The sequence below is a fragment of the Dicentrarchus labrax genome, unplaced genomic scaffold (assembly GCF_905237075.1).
Source record: "Dicentrarchus labrax unplaced genomic scaffold, dlabrax2021, whole genome shotgun sequence".
Classification (NCBI taxonomy): domain Eukaryota; kingdom Metazoa; phylum Chordata; class Actinopteri; family Moronidae; genus Dicentrarchus; species Dicentrarchus labrax.
This window is the reverse complement of record NW_026136705.1, coordinates 5,917,738-5,944,512: the sequence shown is the minus strand read 5'-3', so window position 1 is coordinate 5,944,512 and position 26,775 is coordinate 5,917,738. Positions and strand designations below refer to the sequence as shown.

The 26,775-nt window shown below is 39.4% G+C and overlaps 1 protein-coding gene and 1 long non-coding RNA gene across 35 annotated transcripts in view; one reads left to right on the top strand and one right to left on the bottom strand.

Annotated features, from left to right (window-relative positions):
- Positions 1-26,775, bottom strand: part of dlg2 (discs, large homolog 2 (Drosophila)) — a 219,563-nt gene that overhangs the window by 150,798 nt on the left and 41,990 nt on the right. For 24 of the 34 annotated variants that reach the window (XM_051401499.1, XM_051401464.1, XM_051401466.1 and 21 more), the window contains one exon: positions 24,007-24,072. In XM_051401499.1, the coding sequence (XP_051257459.1) occupies positions 24,007-24,072 (66 nt within the window). The other 10 variants (XM_051401484.1, XM_051401495.1, XM_051401496.1 and 7 more) reach the window with 7 other exon arrangements.
- The window catches only part of LOC127364253 (uncharacterized), a 115,907-nt gene that overhangs the window by 68,725 nt on the left and 20,407 nt on the right, over positions 1-26,775 (top strand). The window lies entirely within an intron of this gene.

Here is a 26,775-nt window from a genome sequence, read left to right as displayed (position 1 = left end):
ATTCTTACTAAACTGTGATGCTACTCTATATTGCTACTTATGCATTACTTGACAAGGGTATTTGCATCACCGTGTTGACTTTGAGCCCTGCAGCCTGGCCATAAAAAATACATACACCACTGATCCTTCCAACTCTGCAGCAATCCCTCAACGCTAAATCTTTCTTAAAAGTAAGAATTAGACTCATTGGTGTTTAAAACTCAAGTGTCAAGTGCTAAATTACTGTTTGAAGTATACTAAAAAAACTCCCTACTATTGTCACTGTAACAGGCAGGCTTCACAAGCTGACAGACTTTTAACGGCTTATCTGTGAAAATAACTGGAAACGCAGCTGCATTAAATCAACATGTAGTCTGTGTGCTCAATTTCATGTTTCTAAGCAGTCAATTGAATCTTTTTTAGCATGAAGTCACACATGCCTTATAAGACTGCATCCTAGCTATTAAGGCTGATACTAATGGTGCTGTACAATTTTGTACAGTTGTTTCATAGACTACATTACTGCTGAAGCACTTTACGGTCAGATTGTGCTGGGGTCAAGTTGCATATGATTAGACATTGCAAATAGCCAATGCTAATTGCAGTGAACAGCCCTGAACAGAAATGCTACAGTTACAGTGTTTTCTTTAGTTTTGTAGTTTTTCTTTCTTTTAAGTGCATCAGATGTCAGTGTGTATGAATAAACCTGTTTAATTCCTTGTTAACTTGTGATACATAATACAGCATGACTACTAACTGCAGGTCAGATTCCACAGTGAACAGCGGAGGGGGTAAAAAAATCACAACACAAACTAACATCTGTATCCCAAACGGCATTACTGATTATTGTGGGTTTGACCAGAAATTACTGCAAAACACTGCCAATGGATCAATCAATTATTGATCACAGAGAAGGCTCATGGAGACAGTTTAGAAAGTGAAGAGGGAGGCAGGGAATTGGAATGGGAACATTGCTGAGTCTAGCCCCTCTGCTGTGGAAGGAAGCAGACAACAAAGGGAAAGGAATGGAGAACTTGTTAAATGTGATGATTCATCACCTCACAACTGTAGAATTAACCAAATTAGGTTCAAGGTCTACAATGATGCTTGTACTTGTCATGTGTCTCAGATTTCCGTCATTCCCAATTTATGCAATTCTAGTACTGTTTAGGGACCTCAGTCTGCAGAAATACTCAAGTACACAAGGTGAAAATTACATATTTACCACATGCAAAAGACTGTTTGATTTTTGCCCAAAACTGCACGGGATTAGCATAAAGTGGGCACGTCTGCAAAGGAGAGACGCATTGTACCCATAGATCCCATTTTCATTCAGATACCTTGAGGTCAGAGGTTTGAGGGATCCCTTTAAAAATGGACATGATTAATATCACGATACAGGGGATACAATTCAATATATTTCGATACATTGTGATATTGTATCAAGGCGATTTATTGCAATTTCTGAAGTCTAATTTTATGAAAACTGTCACAAGAACACACCACCATGCATACAATCTGAGTAAAAAAAAAAAAAGAAAACAAATTTATGAAAGCAGAACGGTGGGATCTGAATTTGTATTGCTCACAGTCAATGTAACATCCAACGTCATAGCTCTCATTTTAGGCTTACAACACTGCTATCTAGTGGTTGGTGGAAAAACTGTGTTAGGTTAACCCTAACGTAACTCCCTAAAGCCTTTTACAACCTTACAGCCTACTATGTAACTGGTACAAACTGGTAACTGTTACCAATGAGAAATCAGTACCATGATTATTTTCCTATAGGCATACAGTAAGGTCTAGTGTTATTTTTGCCATTTTGAATTTTATCCCGTATAAAACTCCAAACCACAGCTGTCAGGAAAAACTACAATACGTCATTATAATTTCTACTTGCAACTTTGAATATCTAATCTAACTTTTCTTCCAGGAGTCGTCCTCCTCCTGCTGAAAGTTGGTGTAGGAAGCTTCAAGTCTGGTTTTGACGTAAGAGTGTTTCAGTCCTAGGTTAACCTTCAGTGTGATTCCGTCAGGAGAAATTTGAGACGCTTGATAAACATACTCTCACAATATCTAAAGTCTCGAGGCTCACCTGTATTTATGACCATTCAAAATAGCCTCTATAACACAAATTACACTGTCAACAATCATTTCTATTTACTAATGCCAAATAAAATTTTACAAACAATTATCACTTATTAAATATTTACTGACAAAACAATTTATGAAACTTTGTGTAACTGGATCAAAGCAGCAACACAACCATTTAAACCTAACAAATCACAAAATTGAATATGGAGGTCATGGAACTACAAAGTTCATACAAAGCACTGATATAGTAAATTAAAAAATAATTCATAACTTGTAGTATAATTGTGTATTGGATATTGTATGGTTACCTACTGCACACCTGGACTGTATATGTATATTATTCCATGAGTAAACAAGTCTTCATTACTGCAGTGGTGTCTCCCTACAGAATGCAAGCGTTTAAATGCAAAGCTGTCCTAAGAGTTAAACATTTTGTTCTTTTCTACTTTACTGTAATGTTACTCTTACTCTTACAACGATGTCTAGGAAATGGGGAAGAAGCTGTGCAGTTATCAGCTGCTGCAACAGTAGTGGCAGGCTTCAACTTTGGAAAAGAACTGAATGTGAAACACACAAGCCTTTACTTTATGAAGAGTGTCCCTGTCTGAGACCATACACTGTACACAGATTCCCTATGTGGGCAGAGGACCAAGATGTCCGCATGCCAGGCCATTCACAAAATAATCTTTTGATTGATCGACTGATTGATTGATTATGCTAGGTAGCAATGGTATTACACAGTACATTACTTGATATGTGACGGACGGTCACTTGGTAAAATTTTTTCTCTATTTCTGGGTATTGTCATGACAAATGTCACTTACATGTAAAAATGTAAATAACACCAAGATCGCCATCCATATAAGGTAGCTTCATCACTTACTGGAGGCCACTGCCTAAAGTCATCAATCCAACTACCCATGTTGCTGTCACACAGTCACTATGATTCGCCACTGCAGTAATGGTGGCGATGCTAGATGGAGGAACACAAAAAGTGATTGCCAGATATGTGTATATTTACAGACTGTGGGAAAGTTGGGACATTTTCAGATTCAAAAGTTCTCATCAACATAACACTATGTCTTCATGTTGTCATGTCAGTTTGAGTGTGGCTTCAGCTTACGTTCTATCTTCAGGAGCATTTTTCTCTTGACATTAGTTGCTTAAGAGATTTGGCAAACATATCATGTTTATGCAACACTGTGATGTAACTTTCTTCATAAGGTTATTTATACTTGCTTTTTAACCTATATTACCTGCTGGTCGGTGCTTGTTCACTCCCAGAAAGTGTCATTAAGCTCTGAGAATCAAAGCCAGAACAAGAGTAGCTCCACTTGTGATTCTCAGATGTCTACATACTTTCTCACTGGAACGTGTGTAGATTCACAATCCAAAATCTGAAAATAGCATCCATACAGCTCATGCCACAAAGTCTGTTTATTCAGTATTTGTAAACCAATTCCTGGTTAATCAGCGTGAAATGCCGGAGGAAAAGAATCAGATTAATTGTGATGGTGTTTTTAGGGCTGGATAAGAAGCAAAATGTGAGTCATGCCAGTATAAAACACCAAGAATGCAAAAACATATCAGGTGCTGTGCGCCTGTACACACCCTTATGTCATCCATTTCTGTCTACAGCCACTGTTTTTATTACACTCTTATTTTATAGCAGCAACTGGGCAACCCTGCCATGGAAAAATACAATGCATTATAATGCTGGCAGCTAATTTCATTTAGCTTTTTGCCGTAGTGAGTGATCAAAGCTTACACTGAGCCCTCTTAGCAGGTTGCATTAACTCCTATGTCAGTGAGGTTGAAGGTGGAGGTGACTACAGGGCACAACTTTGTGCTGATGGGTTTAAAGTATGACTGTTAAAACAATCAAACAGCATCGTCGAATCAACATTGTTAATAATCTGCTATTAGGCAACACATAGTCTGCTAAGTTTTAGAAAAGTCGTACAACAAGAGAGCCAGGGAACACACATGCACAGAAAAAACTGATAAAACAACATCTGTTATAGCCTGCACTCGCTCACTGGACATCTCGTGGAATCACATGCACATCCTCCCCATTCTGATTCCCCCTTTACACAAACACACACTACTAGAATTCCTTACCTTCATGTCTGATCTCAGAGCACAGTAGCATGCAAAAAACATGGCAGTTTTGTTGTAACATGAAGGAATCCGGGGAATTACCACTGTATTTTCTTCAAGGATTAGAAACAAAAAGCAAAGAAAGGCGCAGCATTATCAGAAGAGACTGAGATGGTACCATCCCTGAGTGAGATAAATACTCCTCTGATTGTACCACACTGAGGTGGCAAGACCACTCTGTTTCTGAGGGGAAATTTAAAAAACACCAACAAAAAAAGAGCTTTCACTTGATGCAAAGCTCCATCGCAGCTCACAGGCAAAGGAGGGACTGAGCTGTCGGGGGGGGGGTGTGCCTCACAAGCAGAGGAAGAAAGCAAACAGAGAAAAGTCTGCTGCCTGAATGAGATCAACATGTGCAGGAATCACTGGGAATGAAAGGAAGATCCTGGAAAAATAGGACACACGTGTAGTGTGTGTACACAAAGATTTAAAGATGTGATGCGTTTGGCATAGTGTATGAGTAGTGTCATGTGAATTTAGAAGTAGTATTTTCTTTTCCAACATGTTGCACACCACCAATTGTTTTTCTCTCTAAAAAACTCTCATTACATAACAAGCAGTACTCCACACTGTCAATACCACAGTGCTCTGAAGAAAAACACTAGCAAATGTTACAGTGGAGGCACCCCGCCACACCTGAAATAAACGTCAAAAGAAATCATTACATTAAACACAATATGATATAAGGCTTATCAAGCTTCTGGGGAAATGAGCAGTGATGCTACATCACACTGTAAAGAACACATAATAACAATGGTTTGAATTGTGATAACGAGGCGAGATGTGTCAGGATTTGTTGGGAAAAGTCAAACTAAACAGCCCAATCAGACACAGTCAAGTGTGAGAGGAGCAGCAGTGTGCAGACAGGTTACGACCTGGAAACTCAGGGAATCATCAAAGTTTTTGGAATGTGTCATCAAGTAGATATAACTGTATAAGCAGTGATGGGAATAACGGCGTTATAAATAACGGCGTTACCAACGGTGTTACTTTTTTCAGTAACGAGTAATCTAATTGATTACTCTTCCCATCTTAATAACGCCGTTACCGTTACTGCCAAACAATGCGGCGCGTTAGTATAATTGAAGCTGTTTTTTTTAAACCAGACCAACTAGATCTCTGAGCCGAGAGGTAAAGACTTTTTTTACTGTTCCTCCTTGGTTAGTGGGCAGTGCACGAGACAAGCACATAAATGCTGACGATTGGCTGAGGTTGAGTAACATTTCATGGTAAGCCAATCAGAGGTAGAGTTGGGCAGGTGTTCAAAAGCACGCATAGTCCGACACACAACGAACAACACAAGCGAGTCAGTCAACAAGAGACAGGTATGGCGAGTTGTGCTGCATCTTATTACATTTGCACTAAAAAGAGTGTATATATTGTTTGAATACATTTTTGGTACATTGCTTAAAGAGCATCATTTAATTTAGATTTATTTGTTGGCTGGCTGCAGCCTCTTGAAGTGAGATTGTCAATGGCCAGAGAAAGAGATTTATTTTTATGGAGATGTATTTTTTATTTCTTATGTATTACCTGTTTATATTTGGATTCCTTAGTTTTGCTATACATTGTACTTTTCAGTTAGATTGAAAACACCTCATATTGTTACACTTTTTCGAGGAAGAAAATACTTGAAGTACAGTATATCTGCCAATTGTCTGAAGTTTTGTTTTGTTTTATTTGCACTACAAAGAGTGTATAGATTTGTTATTTATTTTTGGTATGCCGTTAACAAGCATAATTTAATTTTGCCCAGTTGTGGCCTGTTGAGGGACAATAAATATCAAAAGTTCCAAAACATCTATCTATCTATCTATCTATCTATCTATCTATCTATCTATCTATCTATCTATCTATTTATCATAAATAATTGAACATGCACATGTATTTTAAGTTCCGTTAAAGAGGGGTGGAGGTGGGGTCACATTTGAGCATTTAAAAATTGACTTGAAAGTAACGCAATAGTTACTTTCTAAAGTAACTAGTTACTTTTATAATTTGTAACTGAGTAACTAATTTAGTTACTTTTTGGAAGAAGTTACTAGTAACTGTAACTAATTACTTTTTAAAAGTAACTTGCCCAACACTGTGTATAAGTGACATTTCTGACAGGCAGCTGGGCATACATTAGAGCTGTAGGAGGTAACTTTTATAAGAATAACTTTATATTTGCTGAAACTTTCACTATATCCTGATCTTTTAAGTAATCAGGTAATCCTTGACAATGTAACTAGAATCTAATTACACATTCCTCAAATGTAATCTGGGCTGATTAAAGTTACTTCTTTTTTGTAATTTGATTACGTGCATTCAGTTACTACCCAACACTGTTCGTACAGATATCCAAGGTGTCCAGAGGATAAGTGCTAATCACTTGATTGAAATTTCCACTATATCCTGACAATAGTACATGAGACAGATCATCTGTGGAAAAATCTGGTTCCTCTGGCTCATTCGACTCATCAACTATCTTTCTAAAGTTTTGCTGCTGGACACAAGATGTCTCCTACTTTACTGTAAAGTCCATTCTCAGTGGATGTGCACTGGTGGCTTCAAGTTTCTTCATCACACTGTACAAGTTGATACTGGACCAGGATGGACTTCCAAACTATTGGTGATGTCACAGATCACACTGGTAGGCCCCGCCCCTTAAAATCAGATGTCCAATGAGCACAGAGAAACTTTCCACTTTCAGCAGATGAATGTGAAAACATCCTTCTAGTGTCAAACTCTGCACAGACAGAATTCAGACAGCACACTGTAGGGACAAGAAGAAACACTGCTTTCTGACACTAAAATATGGCAATTTTTTCATGATAACCAATGTTCTGTTGTCTTACGTGGAGGTCACCATGTTTAATCGCCATGTTTCTACAGTAACTAACAAACCAAACTGTAGATAGGACTGTTTTTAGCACTTTTCTCCTTCGCACTTTGAAGGGCAGGGTAAAAGGAGGGAATAGCAATCTGCAACTACACCACTAGATACCAATAGATCCAACACACTGGAGCCTTGAAGAGGAAAACAAATCTTTGTGTGTGAAATTCTGATTTTGAAGTAATCCAAAATTATTCAGATTAGATTTAAATTTTCTGGAATCCAATGGATTACGTTACTAATAACAAAAATTGCCATGTAATTTGTATTCAGTACTGATCATTTCAAAGTAATCCGAGCCAACACTGTGTACAAAGGAGGTGGGCCATCCCCAGAGCCTGAGGGACCAGTGTGAGTACTGTAGATTCAAATAATAACAAAGTCATGTACCCGCTGCAGCAACTGGGCCCAGCTTGCCCTCATGCTACATTAGCTTTGTAGCTAGCTCGCACCTGAGGTAGCTTTATGCAACAAAGTTAACCAATTGCTATATATTAAAAAGATGTACAACAAAGGTTCAACGAGTAAATCAGCGAGAATAAACTGATAAAGGACAAAGTCATAAGGAAAGAGCTTTTTGAACCAGCAGGCCATGGGGTGGACCTTAACTTAGCTTTGTAAATCATCCTGTGCTTGTTGCACAAATTCTGACTCTTTAACATGAATGAGCTCCTTACACATTAGAGGAAGCATTCTCAGACACATTAAAGCACTCCCACAGCAGGGTGCTACTCATATTACTTCTGCATGTACTGTAGTGCTTCCCTTAATTTACTAATTTGGAGTCACACTGTTTACACCAGACAGCAGCAACATGCATGCTGCTTTATGAAGTGACTTCACAGTGGTGTATGTGGGAAGATGCACCAGTCGGCAAACTGAACGTAGGGGGAGGTATTAAAGATGTTGTATAGAATGTATTTTTGGTTCCAGCCTTCCTGTTACCGTGGTAACTGTCCATCGATTCAGCAGCATTAGTGAACGGATAACCAAACAGATCCCCCGCCCCCTACATTCCTGATTTATTTATTTCTCCCACAGAGAGCGTGAAGTTGAGCTGGAGGAGCAAGAGGAGGAAAGAAGGGGGTTCAGATGAGGAGTGGAGGAGGAGATCTGGGGGTGGATGAGTCGGAACGAAGATGAAAACTGTTCAGAAATGACTGAAGTTGGCATCCTGAATACAGCCACTGACTTGGCACTGTGCAGTCTATAGGAGAGCTAGCAATGTGGGGTACCTGATGAGACCTGCCCCTGTATGGAGGGATGACTATTCAGCGCCAGGTGCTATCGAACTGCAGGGGTGCTATCGTAATGATTTACTGTATAACCTTACAAAAGGATAACTATCCTGTCATTATTTCAAATCAGTCATTATCAAATGAATGCCTTTTACATTATTCTCTTTTAAATCTTTTTGACTGCTCGTCAAGAAATAGGTATCATCATTCAAACGTCTTTGCATACATTTTACCATAGTTGCTCTGCTTTTTTTCACCAAACATATTAAATTCAGCCCTTGCTATTTTCTTTGCCACGCAAATTACCGTTATTACAGTAAGTAATGGAGTGAAAAGGTGATTTTTTTTTTGCTGCTAAACTCAATATAAGTTGAAGAGAAGACGCTTTTGGAACTGCTGGTATGCATTCATCCCACAAGAGAAAGGCTGTACGTGAGGACGCCTGATGCTGTCAGCTAAACAAAGCATCAGTGACTGGAAGACAAGTGTGGGAGATGTTTGGTAAAACAGTTGAAATCCTAGATTAAAATAATACAACAGCCAAGTATCAGTGGCTACTGAGAGGTATTTTGCATTGCTGCTCTTTGTTGCAGCGCAGAGTGGAGGACTCCAGTGGAGTAACTTTATAATGAATCTTTTCTTTTGTCTCCCTCTCTATGTGTCTGATATAACAGTGCGGCAGATTTTACACCTGCCACCTCTGCTGCAGTGGTCAGACGGCAGTCACAAATGTATATATTTTATATAATATTTGTATCAATCTTCATTCCCTTCTGCCATATTGTGCAGCTCTGAACAGGTACACCTACAATCATATATTGGATTGTATTTCACACCAAACCTCTGTGTGACACTTAAATAAATGAGGACAGACAAGCAAATAAGAATGTTTGGTTTTTTAAAAATGGTCAGCAAATCTTTAGCAAATATACCCCTGAATGTGCTACTGTAGTTTGCAGGATATCAACTTTAGATAAACTATGTATGAGCGAGTGCCATAACAGCTTCTGGCTAGTGTAGAGTCGACTATAATCTCAGAACTACTCCACAGCAAAATTTCCAAGCTGGATGATGTGGATTGCTGGGAAACAACTTGTCAGAGCTTCTCAGTGTGAGCTCATTTTATCCATTATTTAGACCTTTTTAATACAGAAATTAAATCTCAGAAAGCCATTGTAATTCTAGATATACTGTAGGGAAAGAACATCCTTTATCAGCATTTCCTTATATTTTGTCTTCAGGTTTGTGATTGTGAATGCAATGCAGACCACTAGGTCACTGTACTGACCTCAGCTGACAGACTAAAGTCATGACAAAGCACACAAAAACTCCATTTTGTGTTTTTGAACATCACGTAACAACAGACCCAAGCAGAAGCACCTAATCCCCAGCCATACTGTACAGAAACAGAATACTGTGCGACCTGCTGATACTTGGCATTTGCTGTCATATGCATAATTACACATTATGCATTTGTAGTAGTGCGTATGTTGTTGAGCTAAATTAGTACCAGGGTTATATAGGAAATAATAATTGGTCCCCACTCACCTTAGCATCCCATTCTCACCAATAACCACACAGCTGCACAACAGACTGGGCTTTGACCAGCACATGACATCCACAAAGGAGCCACTAGTCATCAGTCATCCTCAAACTTCTCTAAACGCTCCAAATGTCCAATCATCATAATCATATTCCTCTGACCTTATCAATTTTTTTTTATCAATGCTGGCATGTTTTTCTTACAGTTGCCCATTCTGACACATGCATGCCTTTTTTCAACTCTGTTTTGACACTGTGTTCAGATGCAGGCATAATAAAACTGTGAAAAGCCTGAGTAGGCCCACTTTTGTTCCGCACAGAAAATTTATGAAGAATGAATAATGGAATTGACAAAGAATCAGACTAATCAGCAGAATCGATAATGGCATCAGTAACAGTAAAATCTTATCAATTCCCATCCCTTATTGTGGTACTTATTATTATTCAGCCCATCCTATTGTACTGTTCCACCTGCTTCTTTACCACACATAACTTACACACATAAACAACAACGCTACCAGGATACTTGATCTCCCCACACCAAACCTTGCTAAGCAACAAGGCCACTGGACACACTGCAACCTCAGTAGCAGAAGACATTACACACCCACTCGATCACCAGCTCACCCTACTGCCCACCGCAGGTACAGAGCACTGGGTTGCAAGAGGGCTCATGTTGGGAATAGCCTGATCTCAGCTAATACATACAGTGCCGTGGAGAGGAATTTCCACTTGGGAAAAATAAAGTCTGCAGTTTTTAAATTTCCTGTAAAATTCCATGTTTCTCTTAACAAGTAAAAGCTTTTATTTTGAAGGTTATTAATTAAAAGATTCAGTGTTATATATATATTTTTTCCTATGCCTTCTTAGCTATTGGTGTATATTCTTGCAAGGGTAAATGTGTTACTGTAGAATAGGTAATAATCTGTGTTTTATTAGTGTTAAAGTGACCTGTACTGTGTTGTATATTTTATTATTTTTGCTACGCATGACTTTCCACAAAGTCTGTCCTCCTCACCCCTATAGAGAAGCAGTCCTGTTCCCAGGCAACACAACCGACCACAAATCTACCCAGCAGGCTGCCCTGTAGTGGGAGGAAACTTTTTTTATTGTTGTTGCAAGGGACGTGGTTTCTACCCTGGCAAGGCTCTAACACGAGTTGTTAGCTTAATGGTGTTGAACTGTGTAATTCAGACAGACAGAGAGACAGAAAGACAGAGACAGACACATAGGTAGATTATTTAATCTCCATATTTCATGAGTTCTCATGAGAAAGCAGAATCTCTGTTATATGTTCTTATAACAATTAGATTTTAACTTGCTAATAATCTCACATTATTCTCAAATGATTTCCATAATTTATAACTGATTTGAATCAGCCGTAGCAGCTTAAACATACCCTTGAGGGCAGAAATTTAGTGACCGCACAGAGACGGTCAGTGAAGTGAGGCAAAAATAGCCACACAGAAGGTGTCGGAGATTAGCTGTGTTTCAACATGTTCCTCTGTTGGTGAAAAGACGTGTTTAGTTGTGTAATCTGTCAAGGCATCACTTGTACTTTCTGCTCCTGATTACAGAGGCTGTAAAAGTTCCTTTGCAGGTTATAACAGAGATGTAGGGCCTCCAGACACATCAGGAGGCAGTTATCAGGTTCATGGGACAGAATGCAGAAATATGTTTTTTGTGCCTCTCTGAGTTTGAGTGCAATCTGTCTCAGTTTGTTTGTTTTTTTGTTTGATGACACTAGAATAGACTTTGGGTCAAATTAATTATGAACCATTTAGCATGCGGATATTTTGCTTTTCCTAAAATGGTGTTATTAAACATACCCGAAGGTAATAAGGCTGTAGAGAAAAAGAGAAAATGGTGGAATTTGGTAGATGTAATTAATGCATTACATCTACCAATTTCCACCATTGGGTCATGTTTACATCTGGTAAACCTAACTAGTTAATATTATCAATACGTTAATATTACGCAAATCAATTATATAATTCAATTATATCATTAATAAATTAATACATATATATAAATAATATAATAATTATTATAATACATATAAGTCTGCATATGCGGTATATAGGCATATAACTATTCCTCTATGTTTGGAGAATAAAATATAAAATAAAATAATATTTAGGATATAAGTAACAGTGGGATAAGTACAATGACATAATGATGATATGTGTTACAATAAGATGTATAGTGTCATAGTTATATATTATTTTATTATATATAATAAAATAATAAAATGGCAGCCTTAGCATTCGCTTTGTCTTGTAAATGCGACTTGCAGCTCGAGAGTGACGTCACATCCGTGTTGGAAAATGAATAACCACGGGTTTTTGCGTTCTGTTTGGCACACAACATGACGAGTCGGAGAAAAGATGGACGCCTCCAGGAAAGTCGCTATAGTATAGTGATTATCTGGTTTACGGTGCACCCACCGCGCACATATTACACAATCATATCACACAGTTTGATATCTGAATATTCTGTTTTGATTAACGTTAACGTGGCTACTGCTCTGCTTTCTTCTCAAGACTCGGCATTGTTGTCATAGCAACATGGAGCGTCTCTAGCCAATTTCAGCTGCACAAGCTACAAAATAACTAATTAGGCGTATTTAACACATAATAAGACTGTAGCGACATGCCTATAGGTAACAGTATACAGCGCTGTGTGTACGACTTCTTCATTTGGTTACAACAAAGACAAATGTGCTTAAAATAGTAGAAAACCACAATGTATACTACGTGTGATGCTCGGCATAGCCATCTTGGTAACTGAACTCGGGGTCCTCTGAGTTCAGACGACTTGACGAGTCGTTTTATATGTCCTCGGGGGCGTTCTGTTTGCAACTTCCGGTTCGTAACTCAGGAAACCGACTCGCATATCAATTCGGTGGACAAAAAGAACGCCCCATTGAAGAAATGTGTCTACAGTATTTTTTAAAGGAAATACATTGAAGTATACATTCTAATCGAATAGTTGACAAAAATTCTCACCATGTCCTTGAAATGATTAAACGAATGACTCAAAGATCTGCATTAAAAAATATATCCCAGTTCAAGCCACTTGCCTCTATCCTGAGATCATGGCAAGGCACCAGCAGCACGATTAGGTCTCTACAGGGTGCTAGAGGTCACACCGCTGACCATATAGCTCTACAAAAAGCTTTAGATTGGCATGCCAAACAACTTCAAGTGTTTTGGATTGAACCCAAAGTGGGATATTTTTAAACAGTAATTTGAGAAAGAGACTGGAAAGCGGTTCGTGCTTGTGTGGTGAAAATAAAATGTGTTGTTCGCACTCAGAGGGGCTTACTGACTGTCATCTATTTGCAACACAAAATAGAAAAGGTGCGGAAAGTGGAGACTGGCGACTCCGCAGACAATTGAGTCACATGTACGCCAACCTGAAATCTTCCTTGTGGCTTCTGACTGAAATACTCCTGTAAAGCCAAATCCAATTTTAGACGTTGATAGTGAGGTTAATAATATACAAGTTGTTAGTTTAGAAGGGGAAAAAAATGAAAAGATAGTGTGCATACTGTACATGCCTGTAAGCCATCCATCCATGAGCACATAAAGGGCAACAAATATTTCTTGTTCTACCATGAGTTCACTCATTCTGTTCCTCAGTTGTAATTGGTGAATCAATGTTACTGACTGCCCACAAAGCCACTCATCAGGTTTAAAGGACTGGAAGCCACTTGCTGACAGGTGGTGGGTGGGGGTGGGGGGGCAAGGGCACACCTGGGTTTATAAGGAGTCTAGTAAGGTCTAAGCCATTTCACATAGGTGAAACTAGACTGTGCTGATCGGACAAAATCAGAGGGAATGTATCAGGGGTGTAACCATACGGTATGTGTATTTGTCCTGAACAGTTTACTTCAGTACGTCCTGCAACCTAAACAATCACTGTCACAATAGTCCATTTATATCTACTTCTTGCACTTGCAGAACAGAAATTCTGGAGTTTTTTCTCACACGAACACTGAACCTAGAGTTGTAGCGATTTGAGGAAAATATCTCATTGCAATTTAAATTGTGATTATTTTTTTAATAAATGAAACTGCAAGCTTGGGTTCATGATCCACATAGTATTAAAACAATATATGATCCTACCAAGCATGATCACAAACTTATCTTGGTTTTGATTAATAGAATCTGATTACAAAGATAAATTGCTTTTTGTTCAGGACCTCAGTGTTCTTTCTTCTCAGCAATTCATTAAGACAATCTGGCTAGTTTTTCATAGAGAATTTAAATTACATTCTGTCCCTCACATTCCCCATGTGTTATGGCTGAGTCCCTACCACAGCGACCTGAGTTTCCCCTCTCTCTGTCTCTCACCCCTTTCCTGTCTACCTTCAGCTTTCTCTATCAATTTAAAGCTATATATATATATATATATAAACTACCAAATTTTGATACCAATGGAGTAAAACTCAGCGTCATTACTAGGCATGTTCCGGTCAATTAAACAAATTTTTATTTAGACTACTGGACTAGTCTAAATGTAATGAAACAGTCAGAATGAACCACAATGAAAGATCACACACACAGCTAGGCTTTAGAAGTTACTCTATTATGTACCTCAGTACAACCTGTTACACACATTGGAAGCATGTTACATTATGGTAAATGGTAAATGGACCTGTACTTGTATAGCGCCTTTCTAGTCTTCCGACCACTCAAAGCGCTTTTACACTACCTGCCACATTCACCCTTTCACACACATTCACTCAGTGATGGTAAAGTCCATCAAACAGAAACTAACTCATTCATACACATTCACACACCGATGCACAGCATCAGGAGCAATTTGGGGTTCAGTATCTTGCTCAAGGATACTTCAACATGTGGCAGGAGGAGCCAGGGATCCAACCAACAATCTGATTAGTGGACGACCCGCTCTCCCTCAGAGCCACAGCCACCCTGTTATCTGCCTTTACATGTCAGTAAACACGTTGGGATGCTACTGAAATTGGCAACATATGGACAATTATCTGCTGGATAATTCTGTGAATAATTAGAAAGAAAATGAAGATCTGTTAATGTTATCAGACGAAGAGAGAAATCAGTCTAATGGCTGATCGATCGATGTGGGATAAACTGATAAACGATGCCTTTTGAATTTTTGGATTCACTTTGTGAATGACAAAACGTAGACGATGGCATTGGCAATGATGTGAGGTAAAGCTACGTTAGCTAACTAAACATTGCCTGTCAGTCATACAGCGAGGCTGACAGCTGTCATAATGTGATCGCTAGTTTATAAGTTATTAATGTCGTCTTACCATAGTATTTTCTTTCCAACACCAGTTCTGCCATCCTTTTTTCCCTTGAATAGTGTCATGACAGATTAGTTGTGTGAGGTTAGATGGTAGAGAGTGAAATAAACTGCTAGAATCCCAAAGCAGACTGCAGTAACTGTAAATGTAAATGTTAGGACTAAAACTTCTAAAGTAGGACAAAGAGGACTCTTAAAAACAGCGGTGCAGAGACGAGGGGCTGCCGCCTGCTGGGGCTCATGCCTGTTAGTGGCGTCAAGACGATTTTAACCAGTGTTGTACATTAACATAATATAATGATTAGTTTAACCGACTAGAAGGGTGTTGACTAGTGAGATTACCAACATTTAACCGACTAGTCGACTAATCATGCACATCCCTAGTTGCTATGCCGCTGGCTTAAACTTTCACTTACTGCTACAACTTGTTAAGACATTGTCTCATGCAAGTTACATTTTAAAATTTTAAATATAACGATCATCATGCAGGCCTGAATCAACTGGTCCATCTGGTTTTCAACAGGATCTCTCTGTGCTGAATTACCTCACCAAAAAGGGTGTCAGAAACCAGATGAGAGAGGTAATCTAAAAACAGCAACAAAGGTAGAGTATCAACATACTCATGTAGGAGTGGTTCTTCCGGTGTTTTTTTTTTCTCCCGTTTTCCTCTCAGGCTGAACTATATCACAGTACTCATCATGCCCCCAAAGCATTACATAACACGGCTATGGAATGAAAACTGCATATCATTATGCTGTGCACATTCATTATGGAGAGCTGAATATAATATTCACAGTGTCATACAAGATCTCATGACATGAGCGCTAAGAAAGGGTGCTTGTTAAGAGCTCACTGTGACCGCTGCATAATGAATTCATTATGAATCAATGTACTTACAGAGACACACACAATAACTGGACATGGTATATACAAAAGAGCTGATTGTTTTGTTTGGTTCTGTTAATAGTCAATAGTTAATAGTGACACTGAGGTCAATATGATGTCACTACAGTACTTTACAGACCTCTTTTTCGACAGCCGTCCTGTCCTGTGACACCTGGATCACTGAGGAGGAGTGTTTTAAAGATAGGATGACATCTATGATTAGGTTTAGCTTCATGTGGGTTAAGGTTAAACCTTATATAAAGCATGCTAACAATGCTGTCATATACTCCTCCAGGTCAATTCCACACTACAGTATGCAATATACTGCAATTAGTTTGGAGATGCTGCTTAAAAATATTTTATTAAAGAAAACAAAGTGACTGCTACTACAAGGTGTTTAGTGTTAATGTGTTCTTAATGTGGCTGTGGCCAACAAATGCAGCCTTCTTTTTCTCACACAGCAGCTGATCCTTGCCAGCTCAAAAAGTCTCACAATATCACATGGCCAAGTATTTGGTTCAAGTGGTCATCAGCCACATGCACTTATATCACTGGACTAGACCAAGAGTGCCTGAATACAACATCAGTTTTGGTCTCTGTGAGGAGCTCTCACAAGTTAGCCCTGCGGTCGACTGGTAACCTGTACTCTGCCTCTTCTTCTATGCATGCAGGGATAGGCATCGAGCAGTGACACTTAACCAAAACAGTTGCCAGCCATAAAACCAAACAATAAGCTGAAGGACTACAGCAAGTAACTACAAAGTCGGTTGATAATTATCGATGGGCTCATTATGAGCAACCTCTTAAAACATGTATAAAAACACTGCTTCCAACCCTTCCAACCTGTGATTAAGACAAGAAATCTGCCAGAGAGATTCAATTCAATTCAATTCAATTCAATTCATAACAGAAGTTATCTCAGGACACTTTTCAAATAGAGCAGGTCTAGACCGAACTCCTTATAACATTATTTACAGAGACCCAACAGTACCACCATGAGCAAGACCTTGGCAACGGGGGCAAGGAAAAACTTCCCGGCTCTAGGTGGGTGACCAAAGAGAAAGAAAGAGAGAGAGAGAGAGAGAGAGAGACAGAGAGACAGAGACAGAGTCAGACAGAGAGAGAGACAGACAGAGCTATAAGGTGCCACCTGGTTAACAGTTCTCATTCAGACTTCCATTTCCATTTCTCATCTCTAATCATTTCTAATCTGTTTGTGTATGCCACCTCATGCTGGCAGCCATGTACTGTATTTAGCCCCATTGTTGTCTATGTGAGTAAGCAAAGTTTTCATAACTGGACCAGGAGCATGGCTTATTCTCACTTTTTGAAAAGGTTCATGTCCAGATAAATTCAGTCCATCTCTTACATTTAATTACATTACATCATTTCAAATGTCATATTTGAGAAGCTCTTTTTTCCAACTTGAAAAATGACAAACAATTAACTGGTTATCAAAAATTGATTAACTGACTAATAGTTACAGCACTAGTTAAAATAACTGATATTGTATTATTATAGCATTATAAAGGTATTTATTATTTATTAATTGGCTAATGAGTTTGATTGCATTACAGCTACCATGACCATGCCATGGACACAAACCCACACACATACAGTGAGCACACATACAGACATGACCTCCGCCATATGACACAAACGGTGTGGCAGATCCGTCTAAAAGAAATAATCATACCCACAGGTTCTATCTTTGAAAGAGAAAATCATGACCTCCATTAACAAACTTCATCTAATGTAACATGCTTTCTTCTTACAGAGGGCAGCCACTTTGTGCGAGGCACTCTGAGTGAAGGGCAGCACGCCGAGGCTGGCTCCATAAATGGCTTTCATGCAAAAGACAGCGTTAATATTTCACCAAGGCTTTCAGGATACCGACATCCTAATTGACCAAGAGGGTCTCTGCTCCTGCCACATATGTGTTCTACAACATGCAAAGAAGAGAGAAATGTATGTGTCCATCTTAAACATTTCCAGCCAGGACAGTGGGCTTACTCTCTTACTGCATGTAGACTATGCAGTAAGTTGGAAAGTTATCCCAATGAGATGAGATAACTCCTCCACGTGTCTACAGCTACATAGAGATTCCCTGATCACTGGAAAATAGCTCTGACTACTCCCATTTTCAAGTAAGGTGCAACTTACCTCCCAATTTCTATACTTCTAATTTTCTCCAAAGTCTTTGTAACGCAACAATTACTGACATACTTGGAGGACAATAAATTCTTGAGCCCAAATCCATTTGGTTTCCGACCCAAGCATTCAACAGAACTAGGGAATTGCTGTCTGCTTGAGAATATCCAGATTTGATTTTAAGGTGTGCTAGAAAACTAAACTTTCAAAATATACAAGTAGACATGTATCTCAGCATTTGGTTCACTACTGTGAAGAAAAGCAAATGTAAAGAAAAGTAAACTGTCGGATAGAACAATGGCCAAGCATCAGGGAGAAGAAAACACTGAAAATGTCAAAAAAATAAGCCTGTTAAGTATAAATATTTACCTAAACCCACTCGTTTTACACAACCTTATTATAGTTTTGAATATAATATGAAATATCCATGAAATAGTTAAGCAGGGGTTCTCAGTTTTCTAAATGATAAAAGGGACTCTGAAAGAAAAAGGTTGGGAATCAGTGTCTTATAGCATATATATTGTAGCCTACTTAACTACCATTCATAAAACAGTAAGACGTATAAGCTGCATTAGAGAAACCAAAACCAAATCCTGTTCTCGTGAACAAAAGTGATAAGTTCTTTTTCATTAGTTATGGGGAGAAAGATACAGTGTCCTGGCACAAGACCATACTTGCTGTCTTGAGTCGAACATTGCTTGGAGAGGAGGATTTCCCTCTACAGAAATGCAATGGTCACTTACACAGTGAAGTACCAACAGTATAGGCTCAGGGAGAAGATTTCACTGAAAAAAGTGCATTCTTTTGTAACATTTGCTCTTATAAAATACTGTAGTCCTGCAGCTAGCATGAGGATTTGTGTATTATAATGAAGCAATGATATTGTGGACTGTCAGAAGCCCTCGTGTGCAGTGTGAGCACATGGACGCAGCAGAGCCATGAGCTGGCTGACAGAAGTTTAACCCAACTTCTGCTGCCATATCTCAACAGACAGGCAGCTGGGCTCTCTCTAGTTTGCTGACTGACACGCATACTGTAGTTAGAGGGAAGAAGTGCATCATTCCCTCACACACATACACACTCAAACTAAACATGACAACTCCCTCTGTTGAGAGATAATAACCCACAGTAAATGTATGACGAAGGCATACTATAGCAACGATTCAAAATTATTCATTCAGCAGACGAGGTGAAGAATATCAGGATGGTGAGGGAAGGCAAAAACATGCGTGCACATGCAAACATTTGGAAATAGCCAACATGTAGGCAGAGCCTCGTTCCTCCTGCTTCGCTGCATGCCTCATTCTCCCACAGTGCTCATTCTCTCTGTCTCAGCCCATGTCTCCTTCTCATCCCCTCTCTGGTCCAGTGAATCATTCATTCGTGCTGTGTCTCTTACCTTAGTTGTGACAATGCAAAGACAATCCATGCTGGCCAGACAACAAAAGGAGCGCTCAACCTATGCTCAGATTCATCACCACTAATATTACCACTGGAGGGGAAAAAAGCAGGAAGATGGAGAAAAAAGATACCAGTGTGAAGAAGCGAAGAGGAAAGATAAAAACAGGTAGGGGTTGCTGAAGAAGAATAGGAGGAAGAGGGGGAGGAGAACACACACACACACACACACACACACACACACACACACACACACACACACACACACACACACACACACACACACACACACTCACTCACTCACTCACTCACTCACTCACACGCGCTGGCGAGGGAGAGAAGCCACGGCGGACAGACGTTACTGCATGTGGGCCCCTCGTGAGGATTGGGATGCCTCCTCCACAGCGCTGAAGGCAATCAGGATTCCTAACGCCATCTCAGAGCGGAGCATGCGTCATCAGCCAGAGCACACACACACAAAAACACGTACACTAAAAACGCTTAGCAGCTGGCCTGGCCTCCACCAACAAGCCAAAATCATTCCTTAGCTTCTCTCCCTCTCATTCATCCTCTGTTTCTTGTTTTCAGTTCATCCTTTCCTCCTCCTCCTCCTCCTCCTCCTCCTCCTCCTCCTCCTCCTCTCTCTCTCTCCTGTCTCTGGGCTGAGCGACTAGGCAGTGTTATAGGATGAGAGCAAGAGAGCGAGGGAAGAGAGTGAAGGATGCGAGCATCAGCTCAGCAGAATGAATTAGATTCCCATGCTCTCTGTCTCGCTGGCTAATAGCTGCTGTGGCAGACTGCTGGAACTTAATAATAACACACTGGCTTTAATTTCATCTGCAGAACACTGCCTTTCACTGACTGCGTGACAGACTTTCTACTTTGTGTGTGTGTGTGTGTGTGTGTGTGTGTGTGTGTGTGTGTGTGTGTGTGTGCTGTGTGTGTGTCTGTGTGTGTGTGTGTGTGTGTGTGTGTGTGTGTGTGTGTGTGTGTGTGATTTGACCAGTATGGTATTTTAAGGATGTCGGATGTTGGAATTGGGATTTAAAGCAATAATTGCCCATAATATATGGTGCCAAAAATATCTATTACAAATAACAGTTCAGTTTAAGGTTTTCCAATAAATAAGCAACAAACTAGTAACCAGTTCCACCAAAAATAATGACACAACAAACGACTTCCATCACATTTAATCTGGACTACCTTTAAGCAGATGTTTGATCAATATCGCCTCAGCTCTCGAACTCTGAGAGTGGCTGCTTTAACGTTGCTGCATCATCAGTCTTACCATAGTGTTTATGCACCAAAAATACACAAAGACTGCAATGCACTGCTGATGATGGCATTAATGATACAATGAAAACAAAAACCACTGAACTGCTTAGTTAACAGCTACTTATGTAACAGTGACAGGTCTTTGTGGCAATTTCTCTAATAAACTGGCATCAATGCTAACATTCAGTTTGGTTCATAACTTCCAGAAAAATGTAGATGCCAATCAGATAGCTCAAACAAAGGGTTGGTATGAGTATGAGTGCATGTATACAATCTTTGATGGCCATCCAAACATGCTGCAATTTGAAAAGTGATCAAAAACATTTGCTCTGACAACAAGAAGTTTGTTTTCAACACCAAAAAGGAAGAAGTGCAATTCAAAGAGTTTCACCGCACTGCAGTGAAACCCCAGCGGCAGGCTTTTTCACTGTCACCCACAACCACAGTTTCAACTACTCGTCTCCAGATGTGTATTGTCATCACAAAGCGACGGAAACACTTTTAATTCAACAGATAGACTTGCAAACTGCATAGGTTCATACGTGCATACATCTACAATTATTTCATGAGACAATAAAAAAATATAAAACAGCAAAGTTCCACATGGAATTGGTGTCAAACGTTTCCACAAAACAAATCACAGACACATCATAAGAATATGTTACAGCAGTCCAGGAACGGTTATGTAAAAGAACTGAAAAATTCTCTGTGTTGTTAAAAGGTAAAACAGACCTAATCTTAGCAGTGATCCTAAATGCATAAAAATACATCTTACGCAACTGGATTCAAGGAATAAACATGAAACAAAGCTGTGCTGTTGCTAATTTTCATCATTAATATTAAATTATTAATTGTTTTATTTTAGTTTTACGAGTTCTTAATCAATTTCACTGTGAATTAATTCATTATATTTTTTACAAGTAGCATAAAGGGAACTAGGATCTGACTTTCATTCTACAACCCTGCATTTTAAATGACAATTAAATAACCTTGAATCCCTAAATATTGTGTCAGCTTGAACTTGACAGCCATACTACCACCTCCATGGTGAGAAAACAACAACATCTTCATAATTCTTCTTATTCCCACCAGGTCTAATCAGCCAGAGCAAAGCAGTTGTGTGACAGCAACACAACTCCCCATGCACAGCCAATAGTTGCAATCAGAATAGAATAGAGTAGAATCAACTTTATTTTCACATCACATCAGTCTTCTGCATTTAAGCCAACCTATGTACCAAGAGCAGTGGGCAGCCACTGAACCAGTGGCAACCAGAACACCACACAGGGAACAGAAAGGTCCTGCCCCAGCCGGGAATCAAACCCAGGACCCTTCTTGCAGAGACGATAGTGCTAACCACAGAGCCACCAGTGAGATCCCTGCTCCCAGGCTGACTTAGCCACAGCGATGTTCAAACCTTCCCCCTCTTGAGACTCTAGGTTTCTGAACAAGAGCACAATTCCCCCACATAAACCGCCCTTGTACCTGTTTGCTGGAGGCATCCTGATGATGAGGTGTGTTGCAGAATTTGACCTTGATTACTGCTTTCATTTGTGGATGAAGCAGTGCCCCTCACTCCCCAGCGTCCCGTTGTTGTTCCTGAACACATTGACCAGCTCTGACTCCCTCTGCCAGAGCAATAGGGCTAATCTTTTCAGGTGATGCGGCTCAGGCAGCCTCGACTTATTGCATTAGAGAGAAGGAATGCTTTAACCTTGTTTGTTAGGGCTGCCGATGGTATATACAGACTAGGTGTGACAAATTTGGATTTGTCTATGCATGTTAACAACAGTGGTTGACAGTGCGCTAACAGCTTACTGGTCAGATTTACAGAGCCTGCTGTACTCTCTGACCTTGAAGCTGGCCTGGAGCTGACCCCAACACATTCTCTTAAGTCATTTCCTGACATGGAAATGGAATGAAAAGTCATCAAATCTGCTCTCTCGGGTTGTCTTTAAATTCAGAACAGGATTACAATAGAATATTTTAAATGTAACTAAATAGAACAGTGGTGTTCACAACAGCAAAGTCTCCATATAATAATAATATGTCACTGGAGACAAATCTAAAATAAAAAAAAGAAATAATATTCCTGACATCCAAATACTGAGGGAAGTTTAGAATATTAGCATCAGTCATTCATCCTGTCCTTTGTCCTCCTCTGATGTGAGTCTCTGCCTGGTAGAGGAAGGAGGGGCAGCTCACTTTACACAAACTAGACCATTTTTAAGATACATTGCAAACCAAGCTAAAGACAGCTTTTGTTCTAGCATGGAACAACGCTATTGGAACTAGTGTACTGTGCATGTTTATTGTTAAAACATAGCGGAGGTGGATGAGAGACTGCAGACAGAGCAGTACAAAATATTGTGAGTTTAAATGTTTATGCTTGTGGAACAGCTGTATTAATTAAGTGTGGGCTTTTTACTCACAAAGGTTATTGCACTTACAGTAACGAGGGTAGTTGTTGCCAACTCAAGTCATTTTTCGAATTTTCATTTAAGTGTTTCCATCATGGCCTCTGAGAGGCTGCAAGGTGAAGATTTTACCATTATCCACTGAGAAAAACAGAAATTGTGCACATATAGAAACTGCACTCTGATTCTGGCTTATACATATTAATCTGCAATTAACTCACCTAAGATTCCCCAATGTCAGCTAACTTAATTAGCACAGAAAATATTTCATTTATTTATTAAATAAAGCCGCTCTGCTCTTCCTTCACTTCATATCCTCTACTGCTCTCAAGCAAATAGGAGCTAACACGAAACAACCACATCTCCCTACCTTGCTTGAACATACAGTCATTTACTTTTGTGAGCTCATTGTTGTTGAAGCGACAAATCGCTTCTTGAGGAACTACATCTGGGAAAAGATGTGTTGGGCCGTGTTACGTCACAGTGTTCTACCGTGCCACAAGTGATGATGAGGTAAAATTAAAAAATCTGACCACAGAATGAAATGGAGCAAAATTGATGCTGATAACAAAAACACATTGGGTAACTTGGTGTGATGTACAGTCCCACATTAATAAAAGAGCCCAAACGTAATGCAAGACATACACATGCACACACACAGATAGAACGTATTGCTTCCAGAGATACTTACCACAGAGGTCTTGGTGCTCTCTCCCTGCTCCAACCCACTGGGTTCTGAGCTGCTCTGCTCCCTCTGCTGGGAACAACAAACAGGTGCATAAGTAACCTGAAGGTACCTGTACATACAGCCAATTCAAAGACTCAGTCTGTCAGATAATATCTTATAGCCAGAGCATTGTGGATACCATGAGGTATTAGAGGTTTAAGACACTATAAAATACATAGATCTTTTCTGACATGTCAAAGGCGTTGACTCTGCACATGGTAAATAAATCTCAAATGGAATCTGAAATGTTGACAAGCAATAAAAATGCATGTAACATTTCTTTTAGATGTATAACAACAACAGGATGCAGTTGTAAGGGTTATGCAAGAATTGGCAGTGACAGAGAGATGGAGTCATCATCAGCTGGCCATTCTGTCTGCTGCTTTGGTAAGTCTTTAATTAGAAGCTGAGATAGCGTAAGCCTATATGTGCCTGTGGCAACCAAAAATAAATGCCTGGCACACTAAGATGTACTACAAACCCTTAGTACACGCAGGCTTGCTTTAGCCTTCTCTCTGTTTATAGCAGCAGGCCCTTCTGACTTCAGATACAACTTTTGTTGTTGATTTATTCAATTTAACAAGTAAAGATTTTATAATATTAAGATAAAAACTGGGCCCCATTGCATGCTGGAAGTGATATAATGACACTGATAATCAATCTTGTTTATCCTACATAATATATGTGTTGTAACATGCCTAATGCTGTTAGACTGCTCACAAGATCTACTGCTAAATCCGCCAAACTGAACAGGCAGAATATCAAATCTACACCTTAACATTATATAAAACAACATTTAAATGTGACACCTCATGAACTAAAAAAAAATAGCTTACAGTTATTCACTAATTCATTCTTTTTTTGATTATCTTTTGGGCAATTTATGCAGTGGACCTTGTGGAAAGATGACAGGAAATGAGGGAAAGAGATGCATTAAGCTCCCACCTAGGATCTGAACCGGGTACATTGCGGTTCATGGTTGGTGCCTTGATGCCCAAAGCAACAGGGGTGTCCACACTTATTCACTCATGGCAAACCTACTGTATCTGGCCCCAGGTGGCAATTAGGAGAGTAAATAATGTCCACAGATTATTAACCCAAGATTATACAGTGCCTGTCTGCTACACTGCTGAAGTGCAGGGAGCCTCTTGTGTATGACACTAGTAGAAAAACATCCAGTGTGTAACATTTAGGAGGATCTATTGTCAGAAATGGAATATAATATTCATAGATATATTTTCATTAGTGTATAATCTGAATATAAGAATCTTACAATGAACTTTTTTTATCTATCTCTATGTTGAACTGCCATGTTTCTACAGTAGCCCGGAGAGGGCCAGGCTAAACACAGACTGTAGACGGTTTCTCCTACACTTCACAGCCTTTTCTCATTCCCAGGTTGTCATCAGACACGAGTGCTTTTCAGTTAATTGAAATGTGCAACTAGATCTGCTGCTAGATGCAACTACATCTTATACACTGCTCTTTTAATACTGAACCAAACTATTGATTACTTCAGTGCTTTTGTTTTTACTTTCCAACAAACATGCTACAAACTGCAAACAATTTGTTAGTTGTTCATATATTTGCAGAACCCCTACGGACCCTGTCAGTTGATTTGGATGGGACCATCTGCCATATTTGACAAGACATTTGCGTAATCTTCAGAGGGTTGATTGCGATAGCAGAAAAGGGAATATAACAGCAGTGTACTGATGACCTCATGGTGGGGTCATCAGTCTCTGAGGACTCTTCTAATCCCCTTCACTTATCCCTATCCTGGTACTACTGGATGACCTGAGCAAAGTGGTTCAGTGGCTCCTGCTGTTACTTTGAAAGCTATAAAGACCCTGACATGATATATTTGGAAATGTATATTCATGCCCCTTCTAACAAATTCTTTACCGTTACTGCAGAAAAACGGCAGGTGTGACGCACAAGGTTTGACTACTTAGACAAATAGGATTACTAGTAGATTACCAAACTGGTTGGTCCCATTCCAAGCCAAACATGCTATTAGTAACACGGCTGGTGTGTGCAGACCCACAGCTCTATAATTTCACACTGACCTAGGGTCTGCTTTAACCAACAACAAACACAAAAGCAGCATCACACAAGGAATAATTATTACAGCCTCTTTCAAGTTTATGTGCAAAGCTCAAATAGTACTGAACTACATTTCAACTGACATTCTTTTATGTAATGATGTTTCTCTACTTTTAAAAGACCCAGGGTCTGTAACAACAGTTACATTCAGCTCAACAATATTAGAAAAGACATTAAAGCTAGCAGAAATCTACAATGTGTTCCAAATTATTATGCAAATATGATTTTAATTAAAGAAACATTAGATTTTTTGTTTTCCAATGAAAGTTTTCAATTGTGCTGCTTCCCATGTCTGTTTATATCACTGACATCAGTCTCAGACAGGTTTTTCTTTATTAGTTTGCCAGGTGAGCCTAATTAAGGGGAAACTACTTAAGGATGTTGTTCCACATTATAAAGCAAGTCACAGGTTTCATGCAATATAGGGGGGAAAAAGATCTTTCTGCAGATGAAAAGCTTGAAATAGTGCAGTATCTTTCCATAGGTATGAAACTAGTGGATATTTTATGAAATATTAAGAGAGATCATAGTCCTGTGAAAAGATTTCGGTCTCATTCAAAGCGCAGACGGGTTCGTTCAGATAAAGGCGTGTTTAGGAAAGTTTCTGTAAGGCTAATTTATCATATT